Raw genomic sequence first — 15,589 nt, forward strand, 5'->3', positions numbered from 1 at the left:
ATTTAAGATATAGTTGAACTGTCCTGAAGGAAGATTTGTATTAAATACCTTCCTTTTCTTGTGTTTTTAAATACGTGGCACAAACTTATTAAAGCATTTCTTATGTGTTCCTGTTGGACCAGTATTTGGTGTCAACATTGTTCATTGAATAGCAGGCCTTTTTTCAGAAAGCCATAAAATGGATAAAAAAAGGGTGGGAAGCTGCAATGGGAATATTAAGATAAGGAACTTTCAGTGAGGCCAAAATTACACTGGAGAGTTGTAAGGACAAAGAAAACAATAACAGTTGTGCTACTTAGCACATGGTAATGGTGTTAAAAAAATGTTTGTTTATATTTCAAGGGTTTGTCATCAAAGTTTCCTTCTATTGTTTGCGTTTCACATTTGTATCTTAGACACTTTCCTTTAAGGTGCTGGTATCTATGAAAATTAGAAAAACCGATGTCCAAGAAGATCAGTCTAGGTCGGATCTTACTGAATATGTGTATTTACCAAGTTGACAGCTTTAAAGAAACAAAAGGTTGGGAGGACGAGAATGGAGGGAGGAAGGTGAAGAATTTCATTCCAGAAGCATCCTTAACAAAGGAAATAAACTCTTCTCAAGTAGACGAGCAAAGAGAGCAAGAAATGCTGTATTATATTACCCTTCCTCCTTTCCACCGAAGGTCAGAAATGTGTCTTTACAGAGAGAAAACTGTAAGGTAAGTGAAACCATAATACAGATCCGTTTCTCCTTCCCTTTATTCCTAAATAGGGTCTGCCAAACCACTGTTAAATGAGAGAAACATGGTGAAATCCTAAAGCTAATATAAATACCTATAAAACTGTTGCTTACCTGGGCTTCCATAGCTTTAAACCGCTTCTCTTGTTCTTTCAATCCACTAAAGTATTTCGACAAATTATCCACCCTGTGGAAACAAAGCAGACATGATGAGCAAAAAGGAAAGGCCTCAGAAGAAATCCTAGAACACAAAACTCATGTGACTTACTAGAGCCATGGCTCCTCACTGGCCTGTGTAGAGAACTTCTATATAATGCCCCCAGATTGTTATACTGTCCACATGCTTTCTGTATACTTCACCTCTCCCATCAGTTCCTTATTCTTAGCAGCTGATAATCTATAGGGTCCTCCAATCCCTCTTTACTTTGTCCTACCAGCTATTTCAAAGTTTCCCTCTAATGGGTTATATGCTGTTCAGGTCTGTGTGAAAAAGCTGCTGCTGGATGGGTCTAATGCATTTTGGGATGAGTTCATTGCAAAGTTCAAAGAATTACTTTCTGAGAGTTTCGTAAGATCTCAGACAGACACTGCTGACACCTAAGAGCAAAGATAAAAAGCCACGGGTTTAGTGGTGTTCATCTGAACCTTTTCCAGTCTCTTTCTGGCTCTGAAATACTGTGAAGCCAGACTGATTCTTTTCTCCTCCAAGCAATAGCTTTATCTAGAATGTACCACCTATAAAATGTCCTAGTTTTAAAGCTAGAAAGAATATAACTGTGCCTTTTGTTTGGAAGCATCTACGAACATATTTATTACTTGATCTCGACAGCTGAGCTCTCCTTCCTAGGACTTGTCAGTGATCTTATGAGAATAAAGTTTAAACCAACAAAATATTTCTAAATTATGAAGAAGTAAGAGTCTGTGTAGATGAGAGGGAGAAGAGTATTTTCCCAGAACATACGTTGTTCTGGTTGCCAGCTATTCAATGAGTTAGACAGATGGCATTTGTTTTGAAAGACAGCATGGAAAGAAAACGGGCAGCACAAGAACATTTCTGTGGAACTTTCTTATGACACTTTCACACCCATTGTGTCTCTATTTGAAGTTAGTTTTACCGTCGGAGGAAATGGCTGAAACAGGTTTTAAAAGCTGCTTTAAATAATGCGTTGCTCTCTGATTTTCAGTGTTGCCATAGATGTTTTTGTTTTCCCTGCAGCTAACTACTTTGTGTCTCACTAAAGAGTAAACCTCTGAATAATAATTTAGGAATTTTCTTTAGAATACTAAGCCAATTTAAGTGATATTCCTAGCGGGGAGATGTTTTTAAGAAGTATTTAAATGGAGACTCAATTAAATACAATTTTAAAGCTAATATCATTAATTTCTTGTGGAAAACCATAGTCTCATGCCATAAAGCTGTAAACAGTTGTTCTGCATATGTGGGCTGGGGGTTAATTCAAGATATCTCAAATTTCCATTCAAAAGTCTAATTCAAAAGTCTGTGTTGTATTCCTACAGTGGATGGAAGTACATGCACTGCAGTATAGCAAAGGAAGTATTTTCCCACCATTTCTTCATCTATATGATGTTCATTGAGCTTGACTGTAGATTTGGCTGGAGCTTACAGGTCTGTAATTGTACATACTTCAAGAGTGCCAAAAGCTCTTCTGATATTGTAGGGATGCTGGCTTTGCACATTTTTTCATGGACTGCATATTTCCTAACTGCATTTTAGTACAAACACCTAAATGCTTATATCATTCAAAGCTGAAGACTTGCAATGTACATTTATTGTGGGTCAGAATAACATACTTATTAGATGTGGCCTTCAGCCTTTCTTCATTGCTTTCTTTCCTTTCTTGTTCAAGGTTTACAAGATAATTTTCTTTTTGCACCAGCTCCCATGTTACGATTTTTTGATCTAGGCCAACTGGAAGATCTCTTTCTGTAGGAAGAAAAAAACAAAAAAAATACTGTACTCTCTTTTCCTTAAAAAAAATACTGTACTCGCTTTCCCTTACACTGATAATGGAAGGCTGCTATGCTAAAGAAAAATGAAGTCTTGCCATTGCAGGCCCTTTGCCATTGCAGGAGTGTCATGTTATGAAAATACAGTGTAAAATAAGTATTTTCTACACTTTTTTTTCTCTTGTGATGGAAGGCAATAGACCTTTTTGCAGTTAGATATGACTCCTGAGTTTTCTAAAGAACAGCATGGACCTACTTCTGTGGTTCCATTTAAACTCATTTACAATCTTACTGGACTTTTGACATATTTTAGCCCCTAAGTATTTAATGAGCAGAGCTTTATGTTCAGGTGCACTTTATCATGTAAACTTCTTTATTAGAACAGTTATAAGAAGGAAAAACTGAATAAATCCCTCCACCTTGAAGTATAAAGCCTGTTGTTGTGGTCAAGTGTCCAAGCCATCAAAAGACCTCAATTTCACAGACATATTTTGAATGTAACATACTAGTTTTGTATTTTCCTAAAGATTGGTGAAAGGGTATACTTGCTGCATGCTCCAAACACTACTAAATCTGCAATCTGAGCAATTAGGTACTTGCTTTCGTAGGGAAAAAACAATTACTGTTTTTTATTAAGAATCGTCAGCAGTATGCTTTGATAGCCAGGAGTGTGTCTGAAAGGGAGCTTAGTCAAAGGGCTCTGAATTGGTCCAACGTGACTACAGTTGTCTACAAAGCCCATTAATCAGCCTGTGCATGAGGAGTATATCTCTTTATTATCAGACACTACTAAACTAGCTGGGCCAAGTTTGCCACCACTATAGAAAGCCCCCAAATGCCTTCTTTAATTAGCTGAATTTCATCTGCCTTTTAAATTAGAATTTTTAAGGAACCATTATTTCTCTAAGCATGCTCGCTCTCTCTCAATCTGTGTTTCTGTATTGGGAAATTCCACTGATCCTAGTAGATTTTTAGACTTGGTATTTGTTTTTCAGGTTGTCCATGCATAATAATTACTAAAACTCAGGAGCAAATGGGCTCCTAACTATTCATTAAACCTATCCGTTGTTATATTCTCATAAATCAAATCACAGAATCATTTAGGTTGGAAAAAACCCTTAAGGTCATTGAGTCCAGCTGTAAACCTGACACTGCCAAGTCTACCACTAAACCATGTCCCTGAGTGCCACATTTACATGTCTTTTAAATATATCTAGGGATGATGACTCAATCAGTTCCCTGGGCAGCCTGTTCCAGTGCTTGATATCCCTTTTGGTGAAGAATTTTTTCCTAATATCCAATCTAACCTTGCCTGGTGAAACTTGAGGCCATTTCTTCTCATCCTATCACTTGTTACCTGGGAAAAGAGACTGACCCACTTTACTCTCTACAACCTCCTTTCAGGTAGTTGCAGAGAGGGACAATGCGTCCCCTCAGCCTCCTTTATCTCCAGACTAAACAACCCCTGTTCCCCTAGCCGTTCCTCATAGGACTTGTGCTCTAAACCCTTCAGAAGCTTTGTTGCTCTTCTTTAGGCACACTCCAGCTCTTTAACTGTTGTATGTCAACACCTTTGCTGTAATACCTATGGTGCATAAAGAAATGCATTGTGGGAAACTTTATCATATACAGTATAAGCCTTATTTTTTCATTTGTACTTTCCTGGCATTCTTTGTTAAAAATAAATGGTGACTCTTAGCTTATGGAATTCTAATTGCTCTTCTGTTTTGTCTATGCAGCATGTCCTAAAAGAGTGTCAGGGTCTCCAGCTGCTAGATTTTTGTTATCAACTCACCCAGATGTTCCTTTTTATGTTCCATTTTGTTGAAGATTCTTCTGAGAACCAGAGTTATGTGGTTAATAATGATAAATGGTGGTGCTAAGGCAGGCCGGCCGTGATACTCAACAATCAGGTTGTAGCGCTGAATTTTCCAGAAGGTGTCTGTATTGCCCTGAACAACTTGAAAGGTGTAACTGTAATTTTTTTGGGAAAGAAGTATATACTGTTTTTACTGCAATGTGCTAAAGATTATTATTACAAAATTTAGTCACACATTTACTTTAAAAAAGCAACAGAAAGCTCAGCAAGTAGTGTTAATTTAGTCTAAAGTTTGTGCAAATGCTTAGATATTACAGTAATTGCAGTTGCAGTCTTCAAATATTAACAAATACATTCGTCTTGTGGGGCTTTTTTTAAAGAAAGGCAATTCCACTTCAAACATGCCATGTCAGTTCTTCAACCAAATGAATCATTATTAGCCGTGTTGACATCAAGCATTTCCTCTATGTGCAGATCATCCACTGTTAAATCTGCCAAGTTTACAGCTGCTTTGCACCTGCAGACTTGTGCTGCAGCACAGCCAGGGATCCAGGCCCTTCTATGCATGTTTAATTGATTTTTTAGCAGTAATAGAGGCTTTTTTTCATCTTTACTGTGGCTCAAGTAAGGATGATGAGAACTTAAGAACTATATCATCACAGAAGTCTACCTATCAATCCCCAAATAATATTCATTAGGAAAATTACTGATGTACTCCAAAATGAATAGCCAACAGCAATGTAGTAAATGTGGGCATTCAGTTAAACCTTTGCAGTCTCTGTCTTGATGCTTACTGAACTCACTCTTACCTGAACATAGCGATCAGGAGATTCATAAGGAGAACATTTGTGACGAGTAGGAAGATGACCAACAGAAGTATGACAAGCCAGTTGGCATAGCTATTAGGACATGATGGCAAGTTCTTGTGCAGAATCTCCAGTGGATTAGATGTACAGTTCCTGGGATACTTTCGTAACGCTGCAAAGGATGATAGAGAAATAAAATAATAGATTTGCCAAATCCTATTGCCACGTGTGAGTGGAGACAAAAGCTTTGATATTTTGGAGAAAAAAAAAAATTTAAATCTGACTTTCAACAAAAAATTGCAAGAATTACAAACTATTCCTGAGGTTTGAACTAATGTATTTCATAGCTTTTTAAATGCAAAAACCCCCCTGAATTAATACCTCTAAACACTCCTTTTTATAAGAACTAGTGACATGAGTAGATGCATGTATTTAGTACCTTTACTGTTAAGATACAAATCAAGGACAGTGATAATATTGATTATTAAAATGAGATTTAATCTTGGCTGCATATGAACAGCAGCATAATTTTGTTTGGAATATTTTACAGTCATTAAAATCTTAAACCCAATATTGTGGTAGTATTTTTGTACTGTCTTTGTTGACTATTAGCAAGACTCTAAATACAAGACTCTTGAACCCTAAAAGGACAGTTCTTCGACTGCTTCAGCTAATCCTGCAGTTGAAAGATCATTTATGTGAACTAACATCCAATGTCTTAAACCTGTGAAAATGTTATGTTGTGTACATGAAGAGACATTATTTTAATATGCAAGAGATTTGCAACCCTAGGACAATGCAGACCACCAGAACTTGGCTGCTCATCTGTGGCAAGATGGTTGTCACAGCTGCTTTTTTGGTAACATTCAGCAGAGGGGATTGATAAGGCTGTAACTGGCTTCTTAGTAACATTCATCAAAGGAGGATTGTATTGTAAAGGCTGTATCCTTTTTAGACTAGTTTTGAGTTCCCAAAGTCAAACCATCTTTGAGTATTGAACAGTTGTGTTCCCCCGCATACTTTTGTCTTCTCAGTTCTTATGCTAGTATGAAGGTAAGGTGAGAAAACTCAGTAAAAGATGGGATAGGATTCTTCATTCTAAATTTAAACTACCTTTTATGTCTGGGCTTGCAGTCAAGTATGTCTGGGCTTGCAGTCAAGGTTAGTAAGAACGGTTCTACTGCATCAGACTACAGGTCTAGTCCTGTATCCTGTCTCCAGCTATGAATTAAATCCACAAATTTAGAGCAGCATAATGATACTTATTTTTTGTTCTTCATTTTTTTCTCATAATAATTATTTTCCCTGCTGCCATGGATAACCCCACAATCATATTCCTTAAAGCAGGCAGTTATATCAAAGTCACTGCAGCTGGGACTGTTTTCACCAAGTGCATTACCTTGTATTTATCTACAGTGCATTTCATTTGATGGTTTAGCACTCACGAGGCTCTTCTGCAACTCTTAGGTCTCAGCTTTAGTCTTTACTACCCAGTAATTTAGATTTGCCAGCAGATTTTGTCCCCCTCATTACCCATCTCCTTTTCTGTATGTTTTATAAAGATGCTAAACAGAATAAGCCCCAGAGGGTCCCAGGACAAATTACTTCCTTCTGGAAGTTGCCAGTGTAATTAATTATATTTTTTTCTTTGTCTTTTAACGGTGTATTATCCAGGTGAAGACACCCTTTGGAGTCTCAGTGGAGAGAAACACATGTTTCTAGGGAATGCTACATCTAACTTTTGTCCAAATTAAATTAATACAATTCCGAAAATATTTGTTTCTCTCCCATTACTTTAATGGGAATAAGAGTGACTGGTTGTGCTGTGCATGCTCACACTGTAGGTATTTAAAGTTAAGTGAGATGAATCACACCTCTGCTCTCTTGTCTCATTTAGACTTTTTTGACTTTTGTAAGACATATGCTTTTTCTTATTAAGCAGCGTGAACATGAAAGAATGCTTACTGGTTTGCTTCTGTCTATGGGATTCTTTTGGTTCCTTCTATATTACCTCAGGTTTGAATCCTACTTCAATATTGCCACTGACATTCAGTACTGTTATTCTGGCATAATGCTGTGGCATTACTTCAGACTTCTTTGGGAGATGACCTATTCTGTATTTTACCTGCTTACCTATCAGAAATGTTGACTTTGAACTTTTATGTGCAAGTATTTCTGTGTCTTGTGATTATTTTTATGTTGTTTTGTTTGAAATGTTGCACATATGCAATTACTAGCTTTATTTGATCTGGGCAGCCTTACCTCCAGAGTCAATAAATGCTTCAGAGGAATATTTACTCTAAAACATAAATGTTTGCTTATGGTCAGAGCTGTACCGCTTTAATACTGTCACATTAAGCTACTGCCAAAATGTATGGAGGTGCTATTATTTCAGAAGGTATGCCAGCCTTTAAAACTGCAAATCCTTGTGTGAATATTTCAGACAGCTTGTCTAACTGTGCTGTAATGTAATTCCACAATGCTTGTTATCTCTTTACAAATAGAATATTTATATCATGGTAATGTGAAAGCTTTGGCCTGCAGGACAAAGACTGGAACAATACTGGGAAGGAACTCCATGCTCTAATCAGAAGTGTGCAGTCAAAAATGGCCAAGTTAGGGGAGAAAGAAGTTTCCTCACTGTCTATTTCATCCAGTGGAATCTGGCCAAATATCTGAAGGTAGGGACGATAAAGCACCCTTCTGAATATCCATTCCACTTGTCTGTCATCAGGATGGAGTAGAGCTTGAGTCGTCACACCGTAGGCAATGAGCCACACACTCAAGAAAAACAGAAAGAAGAAAACATCCTTCATCTAAAAAAGGAGAGGGGAAGGGGACAAAAGAAGGAGAGGTGACTGTAGTAGCAATGTCAAAGAACAGTAGTCTTTCCATATGGAAATGGTTTAAACAATTCTGTTTCTTTACAAGCTTGTTTAGCTTAAAGGAGGTGGAATAGGATACAGTTCCACGCACAGAATTCCTTTTTCGATCTTAATGTTATCATATTGTTCCTGGCCTGTAATCAGCATTTTACTTTGATAGCTCATTAGATGAAGACGTTTTAAATTTCAGCCTTGCTTTTCAATCATTAGTATTGAAATACACATTATATTTTAAGTGAATCTCATTGTATGTTTTAAATGCAGATTTTCTGTAAGATCTCTCAGTACCGCTGACTGCTTCACTGTGAATTACATGAGTTCTGTGGCAGCAGTGAATCCTGGTTACACCCAGTGCTCACTGACGAATACTGAACCACTGACACAGCAGACACTGAAGGCTGCAAGGACCAGGTAGCTTCTGTCTTGGGTTCTCAAGCTAAGTAATGCATCTGAGGGATGGTTTTCAAGACTTCCTGCTTTTGAACATAGTGTTTCTCTACAGAAGCGAAAGTAATCGAATCCTAAAACACTTACTTAGAAAAAAAAAAAAATCTAGTATGTATTTCAAATGCAATAATTTTTCCCTGGTGGAAGAGGAACACTTCATCCTCTTCTCATCTAATCTGACAGAGTTCATTAGGGTCTGTAGATTCATTTCAATTAGATTATTGGATTGTGCAGTTACCCAAAAGCATAGGCACTTGAGAGCTCCAGGATGTTACTTGGAGTTCTATTAAGGAACACAGCATCTGAGCCAGGCAAGACATAGTCGATGTCTCTCTGACTTTCACCAATCTGTTTTGTTTTCTGGATGATTTAAAATTTAGCAATGCTGCAGGACTGCAGTGGTGACATTGTTAAGAGAGAGCAGTGGCAAGTCTGGAAATATTTTTTCCAGTCTGCAGTCTCTCTGTGAACAGGCCTTATTCTGTCATTAAACTGTTGTTTTAGCAGCTACCAGAGTTGCTTCAGCCATTCTGTAGGAAGGTTAAAAAAGGAGGACAATTAGAGACAATCTTGGATTGCTTCTCTGTTTAAGAAAGGGAAGTGATTTTGCTTGAACCCACTTGATGAACCTCTCAAGAAGGTATCGTTTACTAAAGTAACTTTCAGTGTTATGTAATTTGACACAGGGTTCAACACTGAACTACCAAAGCTAAGGCATTGTGACGGCTTGGATGGGGGAAAGATGAAAGGTCCCATTTTAGGGTTTTGTCTAGGCTGCTGTTTATGTTCTTATTTGCATCTTCTTAATCTGTGTGTTACCTTATAAGACTTCAGATGCCAACATAGTAGACATACTACAATATTTGTTCAGGGCTCTGGTTTAGCTTGGTATGCAGCAAGGAAGGGTCAGGAGCTGTAGATGTGACTTGTTCTCTTAAAAGAAAAGCTTAAATGCTGTAAGCTAGATAATGTTCAAGAACAAATATTTATTTGCCATTTACCCTTTTGCTACTCCAAGCAAATGTCATGTTAGAGTGCCAGTTATTGCATTTGTAGACAAATCCAAATAGCTTGGTAATTCTGTTTATTCAATGTATAGGTTTGTTTAGACTGTAAGGCTTTTACCGAGCTCTGCTGTGAGTCACAAATCAAATATTTGTAGATTCTATAATAACACTTAGAATTAGATGAACTCCAATTAGTCAGTGCAGCATGAGTTAATTGGCCGAGAAGATTAACATACCTAAATAAAAAGCTACTTCAACATACCAATGCATACCCAAGCACATTAACCATGCTCCTAATGTCTCACTTCCTGCAGGAGAGTGGTAATAAATAAAAATCTTTTATCAACATCTTCCAACATATGCTCACAAAGTACTAACATATTTTCATTGTAACTTAGAGCTACAAAGTACAAGCAATGACAGCTCCTGTGGGAAATTTGCAATTATCCTTTTTCATAGATTTTTTTCACACCTCTTGCAAGTAACAGTCTGTTTCCACAAGCAGAGCAGAGTCACTCAGTAAATGCTCTGCCCTTCTGTGCATGGCTTGTTGCCTGTTTGAGGTCTTTGCTTTGAATGCACACAGCTTATGAAGTAGGAGGAATAGCAGTAAGTTAAAGACACTCTACTCTTCATTTGCCAGATCTGAAGATAAATGGTCAGGTCAGGAACAACGATTAGTAAATTGGGACCAATGTGTTACATTACAGAGTTTTTTGGAAAGATCTATTTCGAATTTACTACATCTAATACGGTAAATAAGGGAACATGTGCAAAATGACAAGCCCTAAAAATAAAGATATGTTGTAAAGTGGTTTCCTTTGGAAAGAGAAGATTTTCTCCATTATTTAGAAAGCACAAGTATTTATCTAGGGCAGACTGCACACTTACCATCCTTTCCACAATTATGATTTTTGGTCCAAGTTGTTTGTGAATTGCGAAAATATGTATAAGTCTAAGTGTAAACACCATAAAATCAATGGCAAGTATTGTACGTCCAGCCTGAAAAGTCGACTTCAGCATCCTGCAGAACACATGAAATGAATCAGATCTCAGCAAGTACTACTGATGCTGACCACATCACAGGGAACAGATACATACCTGCAGGTTACCCCAATTATGAAGAGGAAGATGGTCACCATATCACATTTATTCCAGTTATCCTCCACATACAGTTTACATTTTTTAATTAAACTTGTGCCTTCATCTGTATAGAAACCCTGAAAAAGAGAAATAATCATTGGTATTGATCTGTTTCCAGTTTCACTATTTCATTGTGAGTTTTAACATAATACCTGTTTCCTTTTTCTCTTTCATTACAAAGAGCAACACCAAATTCCTACTGTAATAGGAAAAAACCTTGTAAACATAAGCTTGGTTTACCATCTTAAAACACAAAAGTGGGATCTTCTTTTTTTTCATTGTCGCATTAGCTTTATGAATTTTTAGGCCTGATTTAAGATATTGTCAGCATTCAGGCTGTTAAGTAATACAGCAACTTCCAGTCAAAATTCATTTTCTAGACACTGCTATCTAAACGGCATGGACAGACAGTCCATGTCCAGTATTTGTATACTGGAATTGTCAGTGAGTGCATATTTGATTATCTAGGCAAAGAGTTGGGTTTCTTAGTTGGGTTTTAGCCTGGCACTCTTCATGTTTTACAGGTTTATAATGAAATGTTCTTTGATCCAAATATTTCCCATGTCCTCCTCTGGTTATAGCTTTGTGGCATAATGTCAAATAAATTATAACAAATCTGGATCCCCTTCATTGTCCCTATCACATAAATAATGAATGCTTACTTGTTCTTTCAGAGTAAATGTTTATAACTGCTTTTTCATGTCTAAAGGACAACTTTATGCACCCACAGTTGGCAACACACTAGCACCATTGTTCACACATTATTTCAGTTGTTGAGCTGAGGACATTCCAAAGGCAGTTACTGGGAGAGTAATGGAGAAGTTTTTGTTGGAGTTTTTTGTGGGTTGGTTGGGGTTTTTTGGGTTTGTTTTTTTTTTGTTTGTTTGTTTGGTTTTTTTTAGGTTTTTGTTTGTTTTGATTTAAGAAAAGCAAACTAAAAAGTTATCTGCTAATCTTTTGAGTTGAGAAGCATTTTAAGAAAACCACAAATAATCTGATTTCATTTACTTATGTTTTTTAAACAGTCCCCAGTGGGGAAGAATCTCTTAAAAGGATGCAAGGTTGGCTGCTGCATTTCCAGGTGTAGAATGTAACTTCCAACTTGCATTATTTGTGGTGGGAGGACCTAATTCTGGGGAGTGAAATCAGAGATACTTTGTGAAATGAAGGACACCTGAATCTTAGCAGCCCACTTGACTTGGCTGTGGCTGGAGCAGAATGGAAGAACAGAGGTGGAGCTACAGATTTGTATGGCGGAGGAAGAGCTTGCACTAGTTGAGAGAGGTGGAGTGTGTTGGGTAAGGTAAGTTCTGTATTGCTTTTTTGTACAAAACTACATCTGATATTTGAAATCTTCAAGCTTGTACAGTTATGCAGTTTGCAAATCTATTCAAGATATTGCTTCTGGTTTCACTGTGTTGTTACTAAAATATGTTACTGACCTGTCGGATTTCTTCCAAGACCAGGGTAAAAACCCAGAAGTAAAGTATAATTTCTGTAGCAGATGGACCATCAGGTGGAGGTGGTTTAAAGTCCAGTAAAAGGACATAAGTAAATAGAAACAGAAAAGCAAAGTACATTATAACATTCCCCATAAACACAGTTACAGGGGCAGTCCAGAATTTTCTCCATCTAGTAAACATGAATGTCATCCATGATGTATTTTCAGGAGGGTTCTGCTTCTCCAATTTACCACTTCCTCTGCAAAACAAAAAGAATACAGACTTGGTGATAATTTCCTGAAATTAGTTCATTGGAATACGCTCAGTGTTGTTCTGTATCAAACTTCTTGTAAGATAGTAATAGGCAGATGCTGGGGTAGGAAGGAGGAAGGCTGCAGAAGTCAGAAGAATCACATTACAATAGCAGAAATATTTCAAGTTAGAAGGTTTTGAAAAACGAAGTCACATCAGGCTCAAATGCATATTCTTGTTATTTCAGTTTTGCTGTATTAATTTTATTTGTAACTTCATTGTATTCCTCCATGTAGTACAAACACCGTGTAAATACACAACAAGGGGGAACTGGGCTGGTTTCTTTTCACCATCCTATATAATAGGAAGGAAAAGCAAATGGCCAGTGTAGTTTGCAAGTCAGTTAATTATTCTAGCTCTAAAAATTTCTTGGAGTGCTTGTATCCAGAAGTTCTTGTCGTTGCTCTGACTTTAAACAATTCCTTTCTTATGACCCAATCTCAAAAGTGCTGGGTCATATTAAGCGTGTGTTTCTTGACTCTCCTTGCTGAAGTCTGAGAAAACTACTGAAAGAATACTTTAGTCCTTTACACAACTGTAAGTAATTTAGTCCACACAATTGTAAGCGTTGGCATCTTGCCCTTTATGATTAAATTGTAGAAAAAATAATATAGAAGTCTTTTAGGAAAAAAAAAAAGATGACCTCAGAAATTATTAAGGTACTAGTTGGCTGTTGTGGAATTATGCAAGTATTTTGGTAACCGAATGGAAATTTGACCTGTACACCTGTTTTTGCTGTGTTTTAGAACATGAAGTGCTATCTATTGGCAATGGAAATTATCCTGTGAAGAAAATGCAAGTTCTCTGTATTTGATAGAAATCTGATCTTAGTGTGAGGTTTTGTTTCCACAGAAATTGCTCTCCTGTGTAAGCTAAGGATGTTATTGGATCTTTAATTTTGTGATTCTGACTCTGAGAGGTGTGATCTCTAACAAAGGATGTGCACACTAGGGTATGTCTTCTGTTTCACCTCACAAAAAATACACAATGACTCTTCACTGGTTTCTCATTTCCCCTGACATTCTTGGTAATTATTAAATACATTTGTTACAAGGAATAGTTTCTGCTCACAGCCTGTCTTTTCTATGTGTCTGATTCTGTACTACCTCTCAATTTATGGCATCATAAGGCACATTCCCATGGTAATGGGCTAATATCATACACATAATTGCAGCTTTGCTGTTGACATAGATTTTGAAATACATCTGGGAAGGAGACAGCCTCTTTGTTAAAATAAATTGCTAAGATAATAGCTATTGGAACACACAATGTAATGACCAAACCACGCTTCACACGGGACATGGAAGTGCTTTGACATTGCTTACAAATCGCTCCCAAGTGGTAGGTGCCTATTTTATAGGTTAGGGAGGAGAGAGAAGAACTAATGATATTCTCCAATATACTGGCAGTTTAATGCCAGACATAAAAATAGAACTCAGTAACTCTGACTTGATCCAGCACTTCATGTTGTGGATGATGCTTCCTCACTACACATTATTCATGTATTTCTGAAGCTTTCTTCTGAATCACTGAAAAACAGATGCTTAATACAAGTGGCTATTTGGCCATTAGGAGGACTTCGTGCTAACCAAAAGACTTCCTATCCTGACTTGGGTCTTCCTGGTCTCGGTTTACAGCAGAAGTAGGTGTGATTCAGAAGTTCTGAATCACAGAACTGTGACCAAAAGCAACTGACAAAATCTTTGTGCCTGGTTACCCATTTGTGTAATGCTCTCTTTAATTCATAAGTTAATTGCACTTCAGATTCCTCAGGGTCCATCTTTCACGACATAAACAAAGAGCTCTAGTATGGTGGGAAACTGACTTAATATAAAATTCCCAGGTACTGTTGTTTGCAAATACTATTGATGCCTTTGTAGGAAAGTACGTAATGATGCACTTTAATAATGTAAGGTTTTGCTGGGAACCTTCTTTCTGCTCAGCTCAGTAATCTGACAGAAGCTTAGTTCCTAAATCCAGTGTATATCAGCCATCTTGAGCTGGAGGGAATCTCAGGAAATGCTTTCTGATTCCCCAGATATTAAGTAGATTGCTTGTTCTGTAGAAATTACCTTCTTGGAACAAGCAAAGCTGTGTAATATAAAAATCCCAGGTACTGTTGTTTGCAAATACTTCTATTGATGCCTTTGTAGGAAAGTACATAATGATGCACTTTAATAATGTAAGGTTTTGCTGGGAACCTTCTTTCTGCTCAGCTCAGTAATCTGACAGAAGCTTAGTTCCTAAATCCAGTGTATATCAGCCATCTTGAGCTGGAGGGAATCTCAGGAAATGCTTTCTGATTCCCCAGATATTAAGTAGATTGCTTGTTCTGTAGAAATTACCTTCTTGGAACAAGCAAAGCTGTGTCTCCAGGAATATTTTCTATACTCCTTTTAGAGAGCAACAACAGCAGTAACCAAAAGGCACAGCACTTTCTGAGGAGTAATGAATTGCTCAGTCTTTCAGCTCCTCTGATTAGTAGCTGGTCATTAATCCATAAGAAGTGTCCTGTTCTTTGATTGTTGTCAAAAAATTTATATTAACTAATGGTTTTAAACTTACCTATCTTCTCCCCTGGAAAAAAACAAGGTCCTCTCTGTATCTAAAGTGTCCAGCTCTCTAAATGGCTCTGTCTCATTCCTGGATTGTTTTTCCTCACTGTAAGGAAATAAACTCATTAGATGATGGTTAGCAATTGGCATTCATACAGAACTGCTAGCAGGTACTTAGGTTGGACTTACTCCACTGAGAAGCTATAAAATAATGCATAATCCCTACCTCTGCAAAGTCTCTGTTTATTTGTAAGGAGAAGGCTGAAGTCACTCACAAGACTCAGAGAAGTGATAACTGGCACGCTTCACAAAAATGGAGCAGAACACTCAATTTCTTCAAATTACTTAGGATTTTAGCAGAAATAAACCCCTCAGTTGTAGAAGACAGTACCCCAATGCTCCATTCCTAGCTACTCTTAGCAGCAATTAGAATAGTAGATGCGAGAAACAGCAGGGAACATAGTGTCAACATTTGCATTTCCAG

At 37.3% G+C, this 15,589-nt stretch overlaps 1 protein-coding gene across 1 annotated transcript in view; it reads right to left on the reverse strand.

Moving 5' to 3' along the window:
- Positions 1 to 835: 835 nt before the first annotated feature.
- Positions 836 to 15,589, reverse strand: part of TRPM5 (transient receptor potential cation channel, subfamily M, member 5) — a gene marked incomplete at its 3' end in the record, with an annotated part of 35,825 nt that continues 21,071 nt past the window's right edge. The window contains exons 14-22 of the mRNA XM_010013899.1: positions 15,116 to 15,211; positions 12,239 to 12,497; positions 10,755 to 10,873; positions 10,545 to 10,677; positions 7,956 to 8,130; positions 5,318 to 5,486; positions 4,485 to 4,663; positions 2,534 to 2,666; positions 836 to 908 (exon numbers count right to left, since the gene is read on the reverse strand). Coding sequence (XP_010012201.1) covers positions 836 to 908; positions 2,534 to 2,666; positions 4,485 to 4,663; positions 5,318 to 5,486; positions 7,956 to 8,130; positions 10,545 to 10,677; positions 10,755 to 10,873; positions 12,239 to 12,497; positions 15,116 to 15,211 — 1,336 coding nt within the window. The remainder of the gene's footprint in view (positions 909 to 2,533; positions 2,667 to 4,484; positions 4,664 to 5,317; positions 5,487 to 7,955; positions 8,131 to 10,544; positions 10,678 to 10,754; positions 10,874 to 12,238; positions 12,498 to 15,115; positions 15,212 to 15,589) is intronic.

Source organism: Nestor notabilis, unplaced genomic scaffold, assembly GCF_000696875.1.
Source record: "Nestor notabilis isolate BGI_N333 unplaced genomic scaffold, ASM69687v1 scaffold12554, whole genome shotgun sequence".
NCBI classification, from domain to species: Eukaryota; Metazoa; Chordata; class Aves; order Psittaciformes; family Psittacidae; genus Nestor; species Nestor notabilis.